At 43.9% G+C, this 22444-nt stretch overlaps 1 protein-coding gene across 3 annotated transcripts in view; it reads right to left on the bottom strand.

Annotated features, from left to right (window-relative positions):
* Positions 1-22444, bottom strand: part of Axin1 (axin 1) — a 60513-nt gene that overhangs the window by 7906 nt on the left and 30163 nt on the right. For all 3 annotated transcript variants that reach the window (XM_021221361.1, XM_021221363.2, XM_029533045.1), the window contains exons 3-5: positions 13524-13664; positions 5917-6013; positions 3749-3886 (exon numbers count right to left, since the gene is read on the bottom strand). In XM_021221361.1, coding sequence (XP_021077020.1) covers positions 3749-3886; positions 5917-6013; positions 13524-13664 — 376 coding nt within the window. The remainder of the gene's footprint in view (positions 1-3748; positions 3887-5916; positions 6014-13523; positions 13665-22444) is intronic.

Raw genomic sequence — 22444 nt, 5'->3', positions numbered from 1 at the left:
TTTTTCTTCTTCCTGGACAGGGTTTCTTTATGTAGCTCTAGCTATCCTGGAACTAGCTCTTGCTTGGCTTTATTTTTTTCCTTAAAGTTAAGACCCGCCCCCCCCCCCATGTGTTCACACTCATACACACACTCGCTTTGTACATATGTATATGTACATGTATGCATGCAGGCAGTGACACGTATATGTACACATATGCATGCAGGCAGTGACAGGTGGGAGTGCATCATGCTACCCTAGGCTTAACCTGGAAGTTTTATTTTGTTTTTGTTTTTCGAGACAAGGTTTCTTTGTATAGCCCTGGCTATTGTGAACCCCCTGCTTCTGCTTCTTGAGTGCTGAGATTAAAGACCTGTGTCACCACTGCTCAGCTCTGACCTGGACTTTGTAAGGCACCTCACCTAGCACATGGGAAGAGCAGAAGAGACTATTAGGTATCCTCCTCTGTCACTTCCCACTCATTCCTTGGAAGCAGGGTCTCTTGCTGACCTGGGACTTGTGTTTTCTCAAACAGACTGGAACCCAGAGAAGCCCAGTAGCCCTCTTTCTATCCCTCATCCCTCCTGGCTGGGGCTACAGGGCTATAGGAACCCCCGGCCTGCTCCATGGGTAAAGGATCTGGACTCTAGGCCATGTCTTCAGACCTGTTCACAAGTTTTATTTTCTCAGGTTTTGGATAAAAATAAAAATGGGTAATTTTTTTTAAAGATTTATTTATTTATTATATGTAAGTACACTGTAGCTGTCTTCAGACACTCCAGAAGAGGGCGTTAGATCTTGTTAAGGATGGTTATGAGCCGGGCGGTGGTGGCGCACGCCTTTAATCCCAGCACTTGGGAGGCAGAGGCAGAGGCAGGCGGATTTCTGAGTTCAAGGCCAGCCTGGTCTACAAGGTGAGTTCCAGGACAGCCAGAGCTACACAGAGAAACCCTGTCTTGAAAAACCAAAAACGAAAAACCAAAAACAAAAAACAAAGGATGGTTATGAGCCACCATGTGGTTGCTGGGATTTGAACTCCGGATCTTTGGAAGAACAGTCGGGTGCTCTTACCCACTGAGCCATCTCACCAGCACAAAAATGGGTAATTATAGCAGGACAGTGGTGGGGTCTGCCTTTAATCCCAGCCCTCAGGATACAGAAGCAGGTGGATCTCTGAGTTTGAGGCCAGCATGGTGGACAAAATGAATTCCAGGACAGCATGCAAGCTACAAAATTCTATGTCTGTGGTTATATGGTCACCTACTCAACAGGAGACAGCTCAGGACAGGATGGCGGCACAAAAATAAAGGCTAGAGCTTACATGTCAGTCCATCAGGCTAGAGGACCTCTGGCCACAGATTATTTCCTAAACTGATATAAAAGAATCATTCAAGAGCTTTTCATTTTAGTGTTCTCTGTTAGGTCAAAACAATAATAGCACCATTCTCACCTGTGGAGTTAGCTCTTAGGACACTACTTCAGACCTGTGGCCATCCTTGCAACAGGGACGGGGCCATTCCATCTGGCACTCCACAGAACTGAGGGAGTTCTAAGGCTCAGACATCAGGAAATCACTAACACCTGCTTACCTCTGCCTTGAACTAGCATTAGCACCTTTGGGAACTAACCAGGAGCTGCTGTTCAAGTGAACTGAACAGGATGTGTATGCCAACCCTAGAATACGCTGGGTTCCTTAATGAGGCTGTTAACAGAGTCACCCACGACATCCATAGCCCACCCTCACAGAAGAGAGGAAACTCTCTGCTACATATATGAAGATAGTCATTTGGGTCCAAATAAGTTAGGACTTAGCACTTGAAAAAGGTTCAGGGCTGGAGAGATGGCTCAGCTGTTAAGAGCACGGACTGCTCTTCCAGAGGCCCTGAGTTCAATTCCCAGCAACCACATGGTGGCTCACAACCATCTGTAATGGGATCCAATACCCTCTTCTGGTGTGTCTGAAGTGCTATAATGTACTCATATACATTAAATAAATAATTCTTTTAAAAAAAAGAAAAAGGTTCAGTGTTTCATGTCAATACAGCTCCCCATTTTATTTATTTATGAATATAATCTATCAGAATGCTAAAACCATGTGGCACAAAAAACAGTTGGCTTCAGTCTGCATAATTTCACTGCCCAGCAGATGCCTGACTGTACATCATGGGGTGCCTGCCCTATGCAATTCAAGGTTACATCAGGCCCATAACATGACATCTCACTGTAGCCTACCAGTACTGTACCTTTGGATAATGCTGCATTGCCAGCCATCACACAATGACTAGTGGGTGGGTAGCCATTCCAACACAGGAAAGGCTGCCTGGCAGTCTAATAACATCTCTCCTGTTACCAAAAGGGACACAAGAAAATGCCACTGTCTCAAAACATAAACTCCTTAGAAAGTTTTTTATTGTTTAAATAAAATTTGAAATTTTTCTAACAATAAATTTTTATTTTATGTGTAAGAGTATTTTGGCTTCACACACACACACACACACACACACACCATGTGTATACTCGGTTCCTGCAGAGATCAGAAAAGAGTGCCAAATGTTTGTGAGCCATCATGTGTGTTCTGAGAACCAAATCTAGTTCTCTGCAGGAGAATAAACGCTCTGAAGCACTGAGTCATCTCTCTAGCCCCTGCCTGCTTTTTAATCTCGGTCTCTGGTCTGTGAAGATTATAGCTGGCACGGCCCCATGAACCCTGCCTCTAGCGAGCCTGAGAGGGAAATAGTGGACCTGGAATAGGTTTCAAGTTTGAATAGGGCTGGGTTCCACGTGTCAAGTAAATAAAACACCTAAAGGTGAGCAATGGAGAAATAACTCCACAGAAGAACATGGAGCTTTGAGAATGAAAACTCACATAAATAAAAATGCTTCATCTTATCTAGGCCAACCTCTGGGAGGCTGAACGAGCAATGTTGCTATAAGAGGCTACCCTGGGCTACACAGAGACTTCGAGGTCAGCCAGGCTACAGTGCTGTCTGTCATAAAACCCTTTGGAGTAAAGGACACACACATGAGGATTATGGCCTCCATAAAGAAAGTCTTACCACAGCAGCACTGGGGAGATACACACACACACACACACACACACACACACACACACACACACACATATACACATACATACATACAGTGGTTTCTCAACTAGGTGGTAGCGGCCTTTAATCCTTTAACATGCCTTTAATCCCAGCTCTCGGGAGACAGAAACAGGTAGGTATCTAAGTTCGAGGCCAGCCTGGTCTACAGAGTGAGTTCCAGGACAGCCAGGGCTACACAGAGAAACCCTGTCTCCAAACAACAACAAACCCAACAAACAAAAAGCAGTAGTTTCTCAATGAACCAAAATGAGCTCCAAGGGGGCCACTATAGGCACTGCAGTCTGTAGTGTCCCCTACGTGAACAGGAAAGGACCCGCACCTGCCCAGCTTTCATAGCAGGGCCCCCATGGCTCAGTTCCTGCTACTTGCCAAGGCTAGGCATTTTGTCAATTGTTGTCTTCTTCAAATGTTGGGAATCTTGGGAGTTTCCTCCCAAGCATCTCCTGCTGGGAAAAGGGATTGCTGGAGGTAAGCACTAGGCTCAGTTAGTGATAAAAGAGACAGAACAAGGTGTAGAAGATGAAGGAAGGAAGGAAGGTCAGAGGAGCACAGTGACAAGCAGGCTGGACAGAGCACCTCAGAATGGAAGCTTCCCTACATTGAGGGCTTGTAAGCCACAGAAACAGTGGCCCAAACATGACCCTAGCACACAGTTCACTCACCATGCGTACACGTTTCAGCCGTTCCTCCAACTTTTCTTCAGCCTCTCGAGTACGCTGGACAGCCTCTAAACGGTGAATAAGCTCTTCAGCAAATTTCTGTGGTTCTACCCGGATCTCCTTTGGCATTCGGTAAGTGCGCTGTGGAGAAATACAGCAGTCAGTAGATATAGCATCTCTACTGAGCAGCACAGTAACAGCCTTCTAGTAAGTGATAGGGCAACTTCAACTTTTCTTTTTTTAATTAAGTATGAATGCTTTATCTGTGTGCCAGAAGAAGGTATCAGATCTCATTATAGATGGCTGTGAGCCACCATGAGGTTGATGAGAATTGAACTCAGGACCTCTGGAAGAATAACCAATACTCTTAACCTCTGAGCCATCACTCCAGCCCTACTTAAAACTTAATTTTTTTTAAAGATCTATTTATTTATTATATGTAAGTATACTGTAGCTGTCTTCAGACACTCCAGAAGAGGGAGTCAAATCTCACTGCGGATGGTTGTGAGCCACCATGTGGTTGCTGGGATTTGAACTCCGGACCTTTGGAAGAGCAGTCGGGTGCTCTTACCCACTGAGCCATCTCACCAGCCCACTTAAAGCTTTTTTAAAGCAGATGTTTACTGTTCCCTTTTAGTGGGACACTAGCATCCTTACTGGCTCCCTCTTCTCTTTCACTGACCTGAGCACTGACCTGAAGATGTAGACTGCTCTCTAGCCATTCATAATTACATTACTGGAGGCCTGGGCAGGGTCCTGGTAATGCACAGGCTGTGGCATCCCTAAGTGTTCAAGTGTACAGACACCCAAAGAGGTGATGGTCAAAGCCTTGGCCAACATGCTCTACACTGGATACTCCCAGCTTGTCACAGAGAAACATTCATGACATAGGTGGGGAATAGCTCAGAGCAAACGGCACTGGGAACATAGGATCAAGATGAGTAAGTACAGCACTGGTCACTAGAAGCTCCTAGGGTGAACTTGTGGCCCTGAAATAGCCATGGCATTCCCCAGGCTTACACCTCTTCAAACAAAATCCTGGAGCAGTGCCTGGTCCTGATGTAGGGCTGAGTGTAAGCGGGGTGGGACTATACTCAAGAGGGTTGGGACTCTCAGCTCTGTCACAGTGTCGGAAGACAAAAAATTCATGATACACAGAACAAACATCATGTTCTAATGACAAATGTCTATTTCCTAAAACTGAAGATGCAGTCAAAGAGCTGAAAGATTCTAAGAAATTCTGATGAGGTAGGGAATGATAGTGCATACTGTTCATCCCGGCACCCAGGAGGCAGACAGAGACAGGAACATCTCAGTGAGTTTGAGGCTACTCTGGTCTACATCGTGATCTCAAGGTCAGCCAGAGCTATATAACTGCTGCCTCAAAATAACAACAAAACAAATCAAAAGAAATGGTAATGATTATGTGATGCTCTACAGTACCCATCCACCCTACACAGGCTCTGTAAACAATATGCAGAGAAGGAGTCATGGGGTAGAGGACACTGCCATTCTGTCCCAAGTCCATGTGCCAGAAGAAGGAATGATTGTTCTGTGTCACCAGTGGTCAGTGCTATGCACGTTTGCTCAAACATACAGTCATCAAAGTCTTATAGTTCAGGCTCAGGAAAAGCTACTGTTATCCCCCAAGAGACAAAGAAAGCCGGGGCAGTTTCTGCCCTAAGATGTTTACATGGCAGTACCCACTGCTCAGCAGAAAAGGCACCCATTTCTTTCTTTCTTTCTTTTTTTTTTTTTTAAATTTTTTAAAAAGATTTATTTATTTATTATATGTAAGTACACTGTAGCTGTCTTCAGACACTCCAGAAGAGGGCACCAGATCTCGTTATGGATAGTTGTGAGCCACCATGTGGTTGCTGGGATTTGAACTCAGGACCTTTGGAAGAGCAGACGGGTGCTCTTACCTGCTGAGCCATCTCACCAGCCCAAGGCAACCATTTCTTAAACCCTTCAACCCTTACTTCTTAAATCCTATACTATCTACTGGGATGGCTGTCTCTCACCTAAGCATCACTTAGATTGTCTGCTGAGCCCAGAGATAAACTGTGGTCTTAGGAAGCCTACTAGGTGCCTCCCCTACTGGTGCCATGGTGGAAACCAGTTAGGCACCAGGAGAAAAGACAAGGTGCTACTGAATATCTGGTACTTACAGGAATGTGAGGTAGAGGTACCCGCCCATTGACTTGGATACTCTCCTGCATCTCCCTTCGGTGCTGCTTACGGATCCTGTATGGGGGGATTCCATCCCTGCATAGACAAAAGATGTAGTCATTAGCTCAAGCAGAAAACAAGGTGTACAGCAGAACATCACATAGTCACCAGCCCATGGTCATTTCTGATAGCAATGACATCCACACTGTATCTTCCCATGTACATGTAGACATGGAACTACATATACACAGAGACAGATATACTTACATGTACTACATGACATACGCACACAACTCATATATGATAACAAAGCCTGAGAACTCAACCATGGAATGCTCTTCTACCTACTATTCACTGATCATTTCAGCAAACATCAGCTGCCCTTTTGTTATGGATCTCTGAGTCTACAAAATCTCAAACTTTGTAGTTAAGAATGATTTTCACACTAAAAGAATTTTTGTTCTACACACACACACACACACACACACACACACACACACACACACACACCATGCAGTTTGTGCACGTATATGAGTAAGTACATGTGCCACAGCACATGTGGAGGTCAGAGGACAACTTCAAGCAAGTGGATTCTAGGGCCTGAATGCAGGTCACTTTGAGCCTATTTGAAGAGTGAGACAGACATGCAAAGCAAACCAGAAAGAGTCTTTGGAAGGGAGCTATAGACCCCAGGACTAAGGCCAAGCAGGTTTTTGTTCATTCAAGACAGATGCTATATCTAACTTAAAACTGCCTAGCCTCCATCTCATAGTGTTAGAAATCCATGGTGTTAGCTGCTCTAGAAATAATAAAGACAGGCTGACTAATGAAAGTGCTGGGTGCTCTCACTACAGCTCTCTAGTGACATGAAAACAGGCAGATGGGAGGACTGTAATCAATGCTGAATGGGATGTGTTTTTAAATTATCTTATTAATGGAAGGTTCCACCGGGCACTTAAGGGATGTGGTCTGTGAACCCTACCCTGGAGAAGGTGGGAGGCCATCAAAGACCGTGGAACCCCAATAATATTACTCTTGGCAGCAGTAAAAGGGATGGTTGCCCCAGCAACCTGCCCAGGCAGTTGGTGTGCCCAGGCAAGAGGGTAGTATTACAGTGTTTTCCTTTTATAAACAAAAAGGGAACAGAGTGTAGAGGAATGGGAGTTTAAAATTCCTATGACTTGGCTCCGCAGGCACTCAGGATATTGGATTTAGGTGGCCTAAATCCAATAGCTAAAACCTGTTTCTTCTATACTTAGACACAACACTTTAAAATCCCCAGCATTTGGGGCTTAGGCTTGTCCTAAAAATCTACATCTAAGGATATGTGACATACTAGGAAACACCTTGTTGAACAGTTGTGTAATCCAACTGTGGGAAACTCATGAGCTACCCACCAGATATGGTCAGATGCACCATTTCATTTCTTTGCCTCAGATGTTTGTTCAAATATAGGTGACAATTTTGTATCTCAAATTCTTTTTTTTTTTTTTTTTTTTTTTTTCGAGACAGGGTTTCTCTGTGTAGCCCTGGCTGTCCTGGAACTCACTCTGTAGACCAGCCTGGCCTCAATCTCAGAAATCCGCCTGCCTCTGCCTCCCAAGTGCTGGGATTAAAGGCCTGTGCCACCACCACCACCACCACCACCACCACCACCACCACCCCCGGCGTATCCCAAATTCTTAAGTCTCCCAATAAGATCCAAGATGAACAGATTGTCAAAGAAAAACCGCCTATGCTCGGGTGTGTGGCCGGCCATAGCTCAGTTGACAGAGCGCTTGCCTAGCATGTATGAAGGCGTCTGTCTAAGCCCAGCATTGCATTAACTGAGTAGAGTGGCAGATGCCTGGAACCTCGGCCCCTGGAAGGCAGAAGCCAGCCTTGTTTACATGAATCTCTATCTTACCCCTAAAACAAAAAACATTTACATGAATTTTAACTTTCTCCATTTGGGTAACATGTTTTCTTAAGGATGTTGGAGGTTGAGTTTCATTAATTCCAAGGATGAGGAAAATCAGGTGTTACAGCTTGTTGTCTTCTGATGGAGCTGGCAAACACTTTTTAAGTGTGAAGCCACAAAGAACTCCAGAAACTTCAAAACAAGTGTTGCTGGAAATACCAATGTTTAAAGGGTCAAAACTGAAACAAAGCTAAGTGTGGTGGCACAGGTCTTTAATCCCAGCAATAAGGTGGTAGAGGCAGTGGATTCCAAACTGGAGGCTGGCCTGGTCTACATAGTAAGTTGCAAGCCAGCAAGGGCTTTTAAGACCCTATCTCAAAATTAACTAATTAAAAGACAATGAAATGAGACATTCTTCAGATAAAACAAAACCCAAAGAGACAGAGGCTATCCGCATGTTATTACCACATGGTTACTGTAGTAGGAAAATGGAACACCCCATTATGTGCCACATGGCACTAGCCAAGCTGACTTCTGAGCTGCAGAAGATGGCATGCTGTTTGTTTGTTTTGTTTTTTAAGACAGGGTTTCTCTGTGTGTGGAAACCTGGTTGGGCACAATCTTCCCCCCCCCCCCCCCCAAGACAGGGTTTCTCTGTATAGCCCTGGCTGTCCTGGAGCTCACTTTGTAGACCAGGCTGGCCTTGAACTCAGAAATCCACCTGCCTCTGCCTCCCAAGTGCTGGGATCAAAGGCGTGCGCCACCACGCCTGGCCATGGAGTGTTTTAAGTGGGGCTTAATGAGTCATCCTAGTAGGAATAGGCAAGACTTAGTTGCTGGGAGTGATTTGAGCTGTGCAGCCCTGGCCCAAGAGGTTTCAGAAGAGAAGAATTTCAGTATGTGGCATAGTGAACTGTTTTTGTGGTATTTTTGTAAAGAATGTGGCTACTTTTTTGCCATTGTCAGGCTAAGGAAGAGATTTATATTTAATTGCATTGACAAAGGAAGTCTCAGAAAAACCATCCAGCAGAGTCTTTGTTCTCTGGCTATGTCTCATGAAGAACATTTTGAACAAGCATAGGAAGCTTAGAAAGGAAAAATGTAAACTACAGGGTTTGAGTATTAAAGGGCACCAGGAAGTGAAATGGAGTCAACTCCTGTGTTCTAGGAGACAGCAGATTAAGGGAGTGGGACTTTGGGGCAAGATCCTACCCAACTAAATTTAGATCCAGGCATGGCGGGACACACCTTTAATCTCAGGAGATAAAGCCAGGCAGATCTCTGAGCTCAAGGCCAGCCTGGGTCAGAGCAAGTTCTAGGTGAAGAAAACCTCAAGATCAGGCATGATGATATACACTTTTAATCACAGGAGACAGTCATGCAGATCTTTGAGTTCAAAGTCAAGTCTACAGAGCAAGATCCAGGACAGTCAAGCTTAGGCAGTGAAGGTGTTGGGAAACAGAAAGCTAGTGATGATGTAATATAACAAGGGGGGGCATGTTCCAGTCCTGGAAAGCAGCAGAACTTGGCAGCTTTGGCCACATGGCTTTGGCTTTAGAGTCAAGAATAGAAGGCATTAATGGGATAACTGATTCTGGTTAGCTAGAGCTAAGAAATCAGTGCTGATTAAGAAGAGACCAGCATCTCTGCGGTAAAATCTTCTGGGAAGTATTAGCTGAGAGCACAATGAAGCTGTGTTCCAGAGATAACCAAGGTTGTACCTCATGCTGCAGCTGGACTTGGTAATGTGTAAGAGTCACCCAGGTGGTACTGATTTTGAAGACATGAAGGGGTCATGAAGAGCAGCTGAGGCTTGGCACTGAGAGAGGCCATGGAAGGCCATTGGTGAAGATGCAGCTTCAGTTGCACTTGATGGACCAGGACTGAAGGGGTCATACAAAGGATGAGGCTTGGCACCATGAAGAGAGCCTATGAGAGGCTATTGGTGAAGCCTAGTTACAGTAGAAGATCCCAGCACATTTGAGATGCCAGTGCCATGGGATGATCAGGAAGAACAACAGCAGCAGCAGTGGAGTGGATCAACCTGAGCTTAGAGTGCTACAGAGGGCAGAGCTGGAGAAGCCCAGACACTGAAACAAGAAGCTGTAAAACTGAAGTTGTCTTGGAGAACCCAAGATGTTTGAGATGTCAGAGCCATGGGTATCTGCTGAGGAAAGCTGCTAACAGGGAGTGCAACCAGCCCAGGAGAAAGACGTTTGTTGCAGTCAACAGAGATGAAAAAGGAATTGGAGATCTAAAGACCACTTTGACACCAGACATGGAGATGCAGAGTTTGGAAGTTTGTACAGCTGGTTCCCTGTCTTGCTTTGGGGGGTTACAGTTAAGTAATTGGATGAATCTTAAGAGACCTTGAACTTTGGAAGCTGGACTAAATGTATTTTGTTTGCATTGTAGTATGTCTAGGTATAGCTCCCATAGCCTCATGTCTCTGAACAAGCCTATAGGGGCCAGGGAGTGGAATGTGATGGTTTATATAAGTTCTGCCCAGGGAGTGACACTATTAGAAAGTGTGGCACTGTTGGAATAGGTGTGTCACTGTGGGTATGGGCTTAAGACCCTTACCCTAGATACCTAGAAGTCAGTCTTCTACTAGCAGCCTTCAGATGAAGATGTAGAACTCTTCTGAGACCTCTGCCTGTACCACATCTGCCTAATTGCTGCCATGCTCCCACCTTGATGATGGACTAAATCTCTGAACATGTAATCCAGTCCCAATTAATGTTGTCCTTTATAAGACTTGCATTGTTCATGGTGTCTGTTTACAGCAGTAAAACCCTAAGATACACAGCTATAGTAACTTTGAAAACTATTCCTTCTAGTCCTAAGACTTTATATAATGGGCAATTAGAAATTGGCTCCTATTGGTATCAATGTTATTCAATGTATGAGGTCTGTCTAAAATATTTAGGGGATGTTCTCCTCCTTTATAATTAAGCCCATTATATTTGGCAAACTGCTAATAGTTTTGTCTTCGGAATACTTTGCATTTGTTCAAACAGAATTTTTTTTTTTTTTTTTTGTGAAAAGTGAGTGAAGCTCCTAGATTAGAACACAGGAATGAAATGACACTGTAACCAGACCATGTGACCTGCTGTTCTGCTACTTACTCTCACTCCTCTAAGAAATGTTGACTTGCATCAATGAAAACAAAACCCATGGTTTAGATACACTTATCTGGGAAGATAAGATGGCTTAGATGTGAAGTGCTTACATCCCAGCATCTACTTAAAAAAACAAAACAAAACAAAACTGGGCATGGTAGTATATGCCTGTAATCCTAGTGTTGAAAAGTCTCTGGTGCTCACGGGTCAGCTAGTTTTACTGAATCAGGACCTCCAGATTCAGTGTCAGCAAGTGGATACAGGCCCTTTGGAGCACAATAGGCTTGATGACCTAAATTCAATACCTGGAAACTACAAGTAACAGCAGAGAATCGACTCCCTATAGTTGCCCTCTGACCTTCACATGTGCTATGGCACACACATGCACCTATGTACTCTTTTTTTTTTTTATTTTTTATTGTTATTATGTGTACTCTTTTTTACACTCACAATTCAACACATTTTTAAAAAAATTTAGGGGGCTGTGGAGTCAACCCTGTGGTTTAAGAGCTCTTCCAGAAAAAAAAAAAAAAAAAAAAAAAAGAGCTCTTCCAGAGGACCCAGCATCCACACAGTGGTTATGTATAACTCCAAGTCCCGGAGATATGACATTTTGATCTGCCCTCCAGGTACCAGACATACATAGTACAAATACATACATGTTGAACAACAAAATGTATGTATGTATGTGTGTGTGTATGTATGTATGCATGTATTTTAAGACAAAGTCTTACTATGTAGCCCTAGCTCCTGGAACTCACTGTATAGACCAGGATGGCCTTGAACTCAGAGATCCACCTGCCTCTGTCTTCCAAGTACTGAAATTAAAGGTGTGGGCTAATATGCCTGGCCAAAATAAATTAAAAAAAAAAAAAATTTTTTTTAAATCAGGGCAGAACTGCTGAGTTGGCCCAAGAACCCCTTTGAGGACCCTACGCAGTCATGAATTAAGAGTCATCTAGTGGCAATCAGAAGACTTGCTCTGAGTCAGGCAGTGGTGGCTCACGCCTTTAATCCCAGCACTTGGGAGGAAGAGGCAGGTGGATTTCTGAGTTCGAGGCCAGCCTGGTCTACAGAGTGAGTTCCAGGACAGCCAGGGCTACACAGAGAAACCCTGTCTCAAAAAAACAACCAAACAAACAAACAAAAAAACAAAAGAAAAACAGAAGACTTGCTCTGATCATAGGTAATGAGCAAAAGCTTACTCTAACACTAGGGTGCTGTTGGAGGAAGCCCCAGGCATGACCAAGCCAGAACCCCCAGGAAACTCCAGGTTGGATAGTCAACTCAACAAAATTTTTTTTTTTTTTTTTTTTTTTTTTTTTTTTTTTTTGAGAGACAGGGTTCCTCTGTGTAGCCCTGGCTGTCCTGGAACTCACTCTGTAGACCAGGCTGGCCTTGAACTCAGAAATCCGCCTGCCNCTGCCTCCCGAGTGCTGGGATTAAAGGCGTGCGCCACCAACGCCCGGCAACAAAATGTTTTATGCAATTCAATACTTAGTTTAATTATTTTATATGCACCAGGGTTCCAAAAAGCCACCTGCAGGAGGCAGTTCATAGGTTAGATCCATCCCACAAGGGCTTTTGCGTATGTGATCACACTAGTCAAAACAAGCTCCTAATTGTGACCATAATATCAGGGATGTGGAGGTAAAGATCTACTTCCATAGGTTAGAACTTAGGCCCTTAAGAAACTGGTCTCACCACAGAAAACAGGCTCCCCTCCCCAGCATATCCAGACTATTGATGATATATCAAGAGTCCATATCATAAAAAGGTCCAGGACAGAACAACATGGGCAAGAAACCCATTTATGGAGACTGATGGCTCCCAGGACTGTCTCTTGCTTGACACCTGGACAGAAGACTACCTGTCTGATTGTTCCGTTTCTGTCTTCACACTGAAACCTACATTCTGTAGCTAGGAGAAAACAAACCTCAAGTTTCTTACATGCAGCTCTAACTCTTGAGTCCATTGCAGCAGGAAGCCTTAGTCTACAAGACAGTCAGCTAATGCAAATTTCATCTCTTGGTTGATTCTGTCAGGACTTTTGAACAATTTCTGCTGTGCTGGGGACTGAACCAGGGCCACCTCTGAATTACACCTTGGCCATTGGGCTAGGTGGTCAAGAATGACCACTTACAGGGCAGTCTGTCATCTTTTTTAGGGTCTTTGTTTTGACAGTGTCTCGCTCTATGCAGTGCAGGTTAGTCTGGCACCCATGGCAATTCTGCTTCAGCTTCCCAGATGCTGGGATTACAGATGTATTCTACTGGGCTGGAGAGATGGCTCAGCACCAACTGCTCTTCCAAAGGTTTTGAGTTCAAATCCCAGCAACCACATGGTGGCTCACAACCATCCGTAGTGAGATCTGACACCCCCTTCTGGAGTGTCTGAAGACAGCTACAGTGTACTTACATATAATAATAAAAAGTAAATCTTTGAAAAAAAAAAACAAATATTTTCTACCATGGCCAGCTCCATGTCTGTTCCTTAGAAACAACTTAGTCAAGCTCTAAAAGAATTAATCAGTAAGGATCAGCAAAGAACACTGAAGCACACAGCAAGTAATCATGGGACTTACACGCTACTGTCCGTAAGGGACAGAGTGTCAGCATCACTGGACAGGCTCTGCTGCTCACTGTCATTGGCACTGGTGGCTGGGGCCAGGGCATAGCCAGAATTGACGTAGTAGGGGTTGACGGGCTCCCTCCAAGATCCATACCTGTGAATAAGAAAGGCACGTGAGTGGCAGCAGAGCAATTATTTTCCTGTTTTAATATACACTGTTAAGAGTTATCTAAAAACAGAGCAGAAAGATCATGTGCCTTCATCCGCTTCCTCCTCCCCTCATTCCACCCTTCCCAATTCCAAGGGAAGGGAAGAAAGAGGGTCTAACTAACTAAACTCCTTCTTTCTAGATGTTTCCTATTTTTTAAAAAGCACTTAAGTACATATACATAGAGTATCATTTGGGTAGCAGATAATGCTCCATCTTTCTACTAAAGAGCACAAGAAGAAAGAAACCATTACCCCTGTTACAACTACAAAGTAACCCACTTCTGGCCCAACAAAATAGGTTTTTCTGGATCAGCCAGCCAGAGCCACTAGGACTCTATTCAGTTCCTTGGGTGTCAGGCACCATGATGCGCCATGGACATTATACACAAATGCAATCTGCTGCTGGGTAGGTGTGGGAGGAAGTCACAGCCCCACTACTAGAAGTAGCAGAGTCCACTTGTTGCCATGTGTTAGCCAAAAACAAGGAACATAACCTGCATTTCCCAAAAGGGCGCTTTTGTACACTCGCCTGTCTCCCTCCATCTCTTTATAGCATCTGGCCCTGTCCGCTAGGTGATCTGTAGTGTTTGGGGATTTTTATTTTGTTATTGTTGTAGTTTTAATATTTTACCAATTTTCAAATTAAAAAAAAAAAAAAAAGATTAGCTGGGCATTGTGGAATGTGCCTTTAATCACACAACTAGCAGAGGCAGATGGATCTCTTGTGAGTTTAAGCCCAGCCTGGTTTACATAGTGAGTTTCTTGCCAGTGCTACACAGAGAAACTCAGTCTCAAAAACAAACACAAAATTGCCTTTAATCCCAGTACTATGGAGGTAGAGAGGGTTGATCTTTGTAAATTCAAGGCAAACCTGACAAGCTCCAGGACAGTCAGAGCCACACAAAAGAAACCCTGTCTCAGCCAGGTGGTGGTGACACACATCTCTTTAGCAGAGGGAGGTGGATCTCTATAAGTTTGAGACCAGCCTGGTTTACAGAGCAAGTTCTAGGACAGCCATGGCTATACAGAGTAACTGTCTCAAAAAAAAAAAAAAAAAAAAAAAAAAAAAAAAAAAGGGGGGGAAAAAAGGAAAAANAAACCCTNTCNCAAAAAANAAAAACACACCAGCACTCGGGAGGCAGAGGCAGGCGGATTTCTGAGTTTGAGGCCAGCCTGGTCTACAGAGTGAGTTCCAGGACAGCCAGAGCTACACAGAGAAACCCTGTCTCAAAGTTAATTTACTGTGTGTTTAGCCTACATGCACTTGTATACACTATATGCATGCCTAATGCCCACTGAATCCAGAAAAATAATACTGGAGCTCCTAGAGCTGGAGTTACAGACAGTTGTGAGTTGCTGTTTAGGTGTTAGGAACCCAGCTTAGATCTTCTGCAAGAGTAGCTCTTGCTCTTAACCACTAAACCATCTCTCTCTCTCTAGTCCTCCAGATGTGTGTGTGTGTGTGTATGTGTATAATATACTTGTACATGTAAACTTCATCTCTTGGTTGGATTCTGTCAGGACTTTTAAACAATTTTTGTTGTGCTGGGGACTGAACACACGTATACATACTCATATATATTATCTATCTATCTGCATGTAAAATATTTTCTCCCTAAATGTTCTTCTTTTTACAATAAAGGCCCTCTTACTCTGGCCGCTTGAATGCATGATCCTGCCTTAGTTTTCCTGAGTAGTTGGGATTACAGGACTGTACCATACCTGATCCCTTATAACTTTTTGTATTATGCATACACAAGCCTTTTCATTTTAGGTCATAAATATATTCTTCTATTATTATTGAAAACAATTAAAAGATTTTCTTTCTTTCTTTTTTTAAGATTGATTGATTGATTGATTGATTGATTTGATGTATATGAGTACACTGTAGCTGTCTTCAGAGACACCAGAAGAGGGCACTGGATTCCATTATAGATAGATGGTTGATTAGCCACCATGTGGTTGCTGGGAATTGAACTCAGGACCTCTGGAAGAGTAGCCAGTGCTCTTAACCACTGAGCCATCTCTCCAGCCCCTAAAAGATTTTCTTGAGGCAGAGATTTAGCTCTGGCTGATGAATTTGCAGTGATCTTATCTCTGCTTTCCCAAGTACATGACCTATCTATCATACCCAGCCTCCAGTAATTTCCTGCTGTGTTTTAAGAAGAGTCTCACTATATAGTCCAGGCTGGCTCAACTCATTCCCTCTGCCTTAGCTCTTCAAACACTGGGACTACATCAATGTGTTTCCCCAGGCTTCCGATATCAACCCCGAGAATGTTCTTCAGGAGACTAGACTATGCATCGTATTTTGAGACATGGTCTCTCACTGGGACCTAGGGCTTGATGATAAGGCTAGGATAGCTACCTAGTAAATCCCAAGGATCCTGTCTTCACCTACCCAGGGTTGATTTATTACATCTGGCTTTTAACATGGGTGCTGGGAATCAAACTCAGGTCCTCACATTTGCACAACAAATCTTTTATTGACTAAATTAGTTGATCCTCTGACCCCACAATGGATGGCCAATTAGCAGCACTAACTGGTACATGATTAGTAATTTAAACGCTACTTTTAGCCACAATCGAAGTCCCTGGTGCTGTGCTGAGGGACAACCTTGTAGCAGCTGCACACCTATAGTAGTGGTTCTCAACTTGTAGGTCGAGACCCCTTTGGGGGTTTGTGTCCAATATCCCTTTCACAGAGGTTACATGTCAGATATCCTGCATATCAGATATTTACATCATGATTCATAACAGCAAAATTACAGTTATGAAGTTGCAACAAAAATAATCTATGGTTGGAGTCACTTTAACATGAGGAACATATTAAAGGGTCATAGCAGGGCTGGAGAGATGGCTCAGCGGTTAAGAACACTGACTGCTCTTCCAGGGGTCCTGAGTTCAATTCCCAGCAACCACATGGTGGCTCACAACCATCTGTAATGGGATCTGATGACCTCTCCTGGTGTGTCTGAAGACAAGTAAATAAATCTTTTTTTTTAAAAAAGGGGGGGTTCACAGTATTAAGAAGGCTGAAAACCACTGATCTATATAGGGTCTCCTGACAACTCTCTTCTCTAAAGATGGCTGAGCATGGTGGTACATTCCCCTTTAACCTCAGCACTTGGGAGACAAAGGCAGGTGGATTCTGGGTCTGTATAGAACAGTAGTTCTTAACCTTAATGTTGTGACTTTTTAATATAGCTCCTCCTGTTGTGGTGATTCTCAACCATAAAATTATTTCCATTGCTACTTCAAATCTGTAATTTTGCTACTCTTATGAATTATAATATAAATATTTTTGAGACAGAGACATGCCAAAAGGATTATGACTAAGCTTGAAAACCACTGATTTAAGAGCCCCAGGCTGGGCTGGCAAGATGGCTCAGTGGGTAAGAGCACTGACTGCTCCTCTGAAGGTCCTGAGTTCAAATCCCAGTAACCACATGGTGTTTCACAGTCACCCATAACGAGATCTAATGCCCTCTTCTGGTGCATATGAAGACAGCTACAGTGTACTTATTTATAATAATAAATCTTTGGGCCTGAGCGAGCAGGGCTGACCAGAGTGAGCAGAAGCCCTAAATTCAATACCCAACAACCATATGTACAGCTACAATGTACTCATATACATAAAATAAACAAATCTTTAAAAAAATAAGGGGGGGGGGGTTTCCCGGCAGCCAGGGCTGTACACTGATGGCTTTCAATAGCACTACTCACTGCACCTGAAGTCGGTAAATTAGGAAATACTAAAAATGGAGCTATTTGAGAGGTTAATCTGTTTGGATCTTAGATCCTAGGGTTGGAGCCTTTCCCATACTAAGCAGTAAGCCATAGACTTTACTTGACTGCCAGGTACTCTGTACTGTACCCTCAGTGTAAGATAAGGGATATCCAAATTGTTTCTCCTTTTGACCTACAAGTGTACAGCGGTGGCAGGAGTATCTGTTATAGGTGTATATCACTGCAGTCAGCACTATGCACTTCTACAGTCAGTCCTCTGCACTTTTCCAAGTTCTCAAAATAAAAACTTAATGGAACCCACGCAAACATGCCCAACTTACTCTTGACAAAAGTACAAAAGCAAACTGATGGAGAAAAGGCAGTCTTTTCAATAAATGGTGCTATGACACCTAAACTTGCACAGACCCAAAGACTAAACTTTGATCTACATCTCACCCTTCATACCAAGTCAAACTCTGTAGCTCTTGGATGTTTTTAGCCTGAGCTTCAGTGATGCTCCAGCACTCCATTCACTTGGCCTCTGCCCACCTCAGCTCAGCAACATGCCCTGACACGGTATCCTGAGCACTCAGGGTTTCTTTCCCAGCCCTTGTAACACCAAATATTAGCTGGCATTCAGGCTATTGTGAGAGGTACTCTGGCCACCTATGGCCAACCCAGAGTGGACACCATGCATTTGCACCATGTGTATACCTAGTGCCTACGGAACCAACTATGGACTGTAGCTCCTGAAACTGAAGTTACCGGGAGTTATGAACTGCCTGATATTAGTGCTGGTAACCAAACCCACATTCGACACAACTAGCTAAACCAGGCGTGGTGGCGCATGCCTTTAATCCCAGCACTCAGGAGGCAGAGGCAGGCGCATTTCTGAGTTCGAGGCCAGCCTGGTCTACANAGTGAGTTCCAGGACAGCCAGGGCTATACAGAGAAACCCTGTCTTGAAAAACCAAAAAAGGGGCTGGTGAGATGGCTCAGTGGTTAAGAGCACCCGACTGCTCTTCTGAAGGTCTGGAGTTCAAATCCCAGCAACCACATGGTGGCTCATAACCATCCGTAACAAGATCTGATGCCCTCTTCTGGAGTGTCTGAAGACAGCTACAGTGTACTTACATATAATATATAAATAATAAATCTTTAAAAAAAAAAAAGAAAAACCAAAAAAAAAAAAGTTTGAGCTAAGCTCAATAGGAAACCCACAAAGTCTCCTCCTTGCTGCCTGAGGATGAAGATGTAGAACTCTCAGTTCCTGCTCAAACACCATGTCTGCCTGCATACTGCCATCATCTTCTCGCCATGATGACATAACAGATTTAAACTTCTGAAACAGCAAGCCAGCCCCAATTAAATATTTTCCTTTATAAGAGTTATCATGGTCATGGTGTCTCTTCACATCAATAAAACCCCAAGAGAGTCAGTCTGTCAGTTACAGTGTCTCTGTCTCTCTTTCATTTTTTGAGGTAGAATTTCTCTGTTGTTCTCAAACTTGTAGATTCATCTGCCCCTACTTCCTAAGAGCTAAAATTAAAGGTATATACAGTTACCACCCAGTTCTCAAAAAAGAAAGAAAGAGCAGAGAAAAGAAAATGACACATTATACACACATACATATAGTTTTAAAATTATTTATGCATATGGATGTTTTGTCTGTTGTCTGTAGAATTCAGAAAGGGTTACTGATTCCCTGGGACTGGAGTTACAGATTGTTGTGACTTGCAGCAGGGTCCTCCAGAAGAGTAGCCAATACTCTTTTAACAGCTGAGCTATCTCTTCAGCTCCTTGTTTTGTTTTGTTTTTTGTTTAGAGATAAGGCTTCAATATACAGCCCAAATTGGCCTTAAACTCACATTTATTTATTCTTCTGTCTCAGCCTCCTAAGAGGTATGTACTACACCAGGTCCAGCATGAAGCACTGGTTTTTGTTGCTGCTGTTTGTTTTGGTTCATTCGTGTTCTCTCTTCTCTCTCTCTCTCTCTCTCTCTCTCTCTCTCTCTCTCTCTCTCTCTCTCTCTCTCCCCTCCCTCTCCCTCCATCTCCCTCCCCCTCTCTCCCTTCTCTCCTCTCCCCTCCTCTCCAGTGATGAGTGATCACTCGATTGCCTCTGTCTCCTGAGAAAGCACCCTAATACCCATAGGTAGGAGCAAGGGCTCTACTGGCTTTAATTTGTTATGGCTAATGACGGAATACTTCTGAGAATCAGAGAGAGGCCTTGAGCTCTTATGCTGGTAGCCTTGGCCTAAACTCTGCCTACCTTGCTGCCCAAAATGAGCATAAGCTAAGAACCAACAAATGTATCCTCTCCCAGGGTTTGTTCCTACTGTCCCAGCTCCCTGCCCTGGTACACAGGAACAAATCTGTCTTAAGCCAGGTGGGACATCCTGTGCTGAACAGATGGCTTAGGGCTAGAGGAGAAGGCCTGTCTAAATCTTAGGATCACCCCACCCTAGTCCAGTGTGTCTTTGGCCACCTAAGTCCTAGAAATGCAATTCAAATTGGATGAATTCATCCAATAGTTGTTGGCTCTCTATGAGGTCTCTGAAGGCCAGACAGCAGTGGTGAAGACCATGTCTTAGCAAAGTGCAGAAGTCAGCCTTGAAGCCAAACAGCGAGCAGGCAAGTCGACTTAACCATACTACCTGCAGGCCAGTGTCTCCAGACCTGCCCCTGAAGCTCACCATTCCTAGTTGAACCTAGATCTCCACTTGACTTTGGTAAGAGACTACCCTCAGCAACACTCCTGACCTCAACAGCAGCCTACATAGAAGGTGCACATGCAGGAGTAATGAACACTGTCATCTAGGCTCAGAACCATTAATCCCAGACAGTCTCAGTCCCCTCCCAAATGCAACAACAGGAGCCCACCCTGCTAACATCCATGTAATGACTCAGACAAGCTGTGACCCCAGAGCAACAAAGAGATAATACTCAGTCTATGGTCCTAAATAGATGAAAGCAACTGACATCAAAGAACAGAAAGCATGATAGCATATCATTAATGTCCTAACACTGTCCACTTGTGAATGACAGCATGCTACCAATGCTCAGATGCATATCCACTCACAGAAAAGAGCATGCTGGTGCCAGGTGTGTTGGTGCATGCCTTTAGTCTTTAATCTCAGCATGTGGCAGGCAGAAGCTGTTTACAGATTAAGTTCCAGGACAGCCAGAACTACAGAGAAACCCTATTCCAAAAAAAAAAAGAAAAAAAGAAAAAAAAGCATGTTTTTGGATATCCGGATGCTGTCCGCCCATGTATGACAACTGTTATTTATCCACGTTATAATGCGTACCTACTCATGGAAGGTGGCAATGTCTGGTTTCTGACTGTGTCCATCTCATCAGATCACCATGTCAGTGACACCAGTGTATCTTTTAACTCCACATTCCGTATGCTATACCCTTTGGAGACAAGTAACTAGTTTCCCAAGATAGTTCTTTTTCCAAGAGTTTATCTTCTCCCACAAGGCTTCAGAACTACAGAAGAACCAGTGAAGATGAAACTAGAAGGGCGAGAGGGAACATCTCACCCTAAATTAGCAGCTGCATAAAATGTGAAATACTGGCTCACAAACAAGATCTTTCTGGGCATACCCCTACTGTGTAAATATAGCTACTTACAGAACAAGCACCTCACCTCTGTATCTAAAGGCAATGAGAGGCAATTCGCAATACCCACCAGCAGCTGGCAAACCCCTTCCTCTCCTCCATGTACAATCCGGACTCCAGCCTCTCCCTCCCTATGAGAATCACCGTCACCACACCCTTCAACAGTCCAGTCAACAAAATGTTAGAACCCTTGGGAACAGGTACAAGTGACCTGAGAATCTGAAGCAAGTGGCCTGCCATTCACTGTAGCTTTGCAGCTACACTTTGCAGCTTCTGATGGGTCCTGGGACCCACCTAACTGAGTACGGGTAAAGAGGGTATATGGCTCCCACACTGCAAATGCAGTAGATGGGATGACACCACACTTGCCCTCCAGAGGGAACCTTCAAGAATTCTGACGCAATTTCTTGTTACCACTAAGTCACCATTTCCTCACTGTAAAGCAGAAATGATAATGGTCAGCCAGACATGGGAGCACAGGCCTTTAATCCTAGCACTTGGGAGGCAGAGGCAGGATGATCTCTGTGAGTCCAAGGCCAGCATGATCTTCACAGTGATTTCTAGGCCAGCTAGAATTACATGGAAAGACCCTATCTAAAATTTAAAAAGGGGGGTGGGGGGCAGGGACAACAGATTCTTTGCAGGATGTCTGAGCTTAGTGACCAGTACTCAATGCTTGGAAAGGGTTCAGCATACAATATAGAAGAACCTCAACATAGACTATACTGTCTTTGGTCTTGCATCCCTCACATGAGTTAGAAGGACAAAAAGGTGATGATGGCTATAGGCCACAGCTAAATAACATAAATGTGCAACCAATTCAAGATTCTGAAGTCAGAACAACAGATCCACAGGGTCCAAGCACTGGTGACTCTACCATGGCTCTACAGAATACAAAGTGTCTGACATCATGTCCTCTGCAGCCCCATTTCTACACATTCCAGTGTTATTCCAATCAGCAACTGTTTAAAGTAACTACTAAAGCATAAGCAAGGTAGCTTAGATGGTAAAAGTGCCTAATGCTACATCCGACCACCTAAGTTCAACCACTGCACACATGGTGGGGGAGACCTACTGAAAAGTGTCCTTTTATGCCACACATACACCTCGAGCGCACGCACACACACACACTACTGAAAATATGATTAGTGGTTAATACAGATTGTAATCCCACTGTTGAATTAAAAACTAGACTATGTATCTAATGGAATCCAGGCCATATACTGTTGTCTCTGGGTGACAGAAACATAGACACCTCTGTTTACATTGCTCCATCCTTTCTGTACCAAATCTATCTATTCTATGTTTCTCTTAACATCAAAGTGAAAGCTAAAGACTAATGGATGCAAAGAGGAATTTGAAATGAGA

Source organism: Mus pahari, chromosome 21 (genome assembly GCF_900095145.1).
Source record: "Mus pahari chromosome 21, PAHARI_EIJ_v1.1, whole genome shotgun sequence".
In the NCBI taxonomy this organism is placed as follows: domain Eukaryota; kingdom Metazoa; phylum Chordata; class Mammalia; order Rodentia; family Muridae; genus Mus; species Mus pahari.
This window is presented reverse-complemented; position numbering and strand designations above follow the sequence as displayed.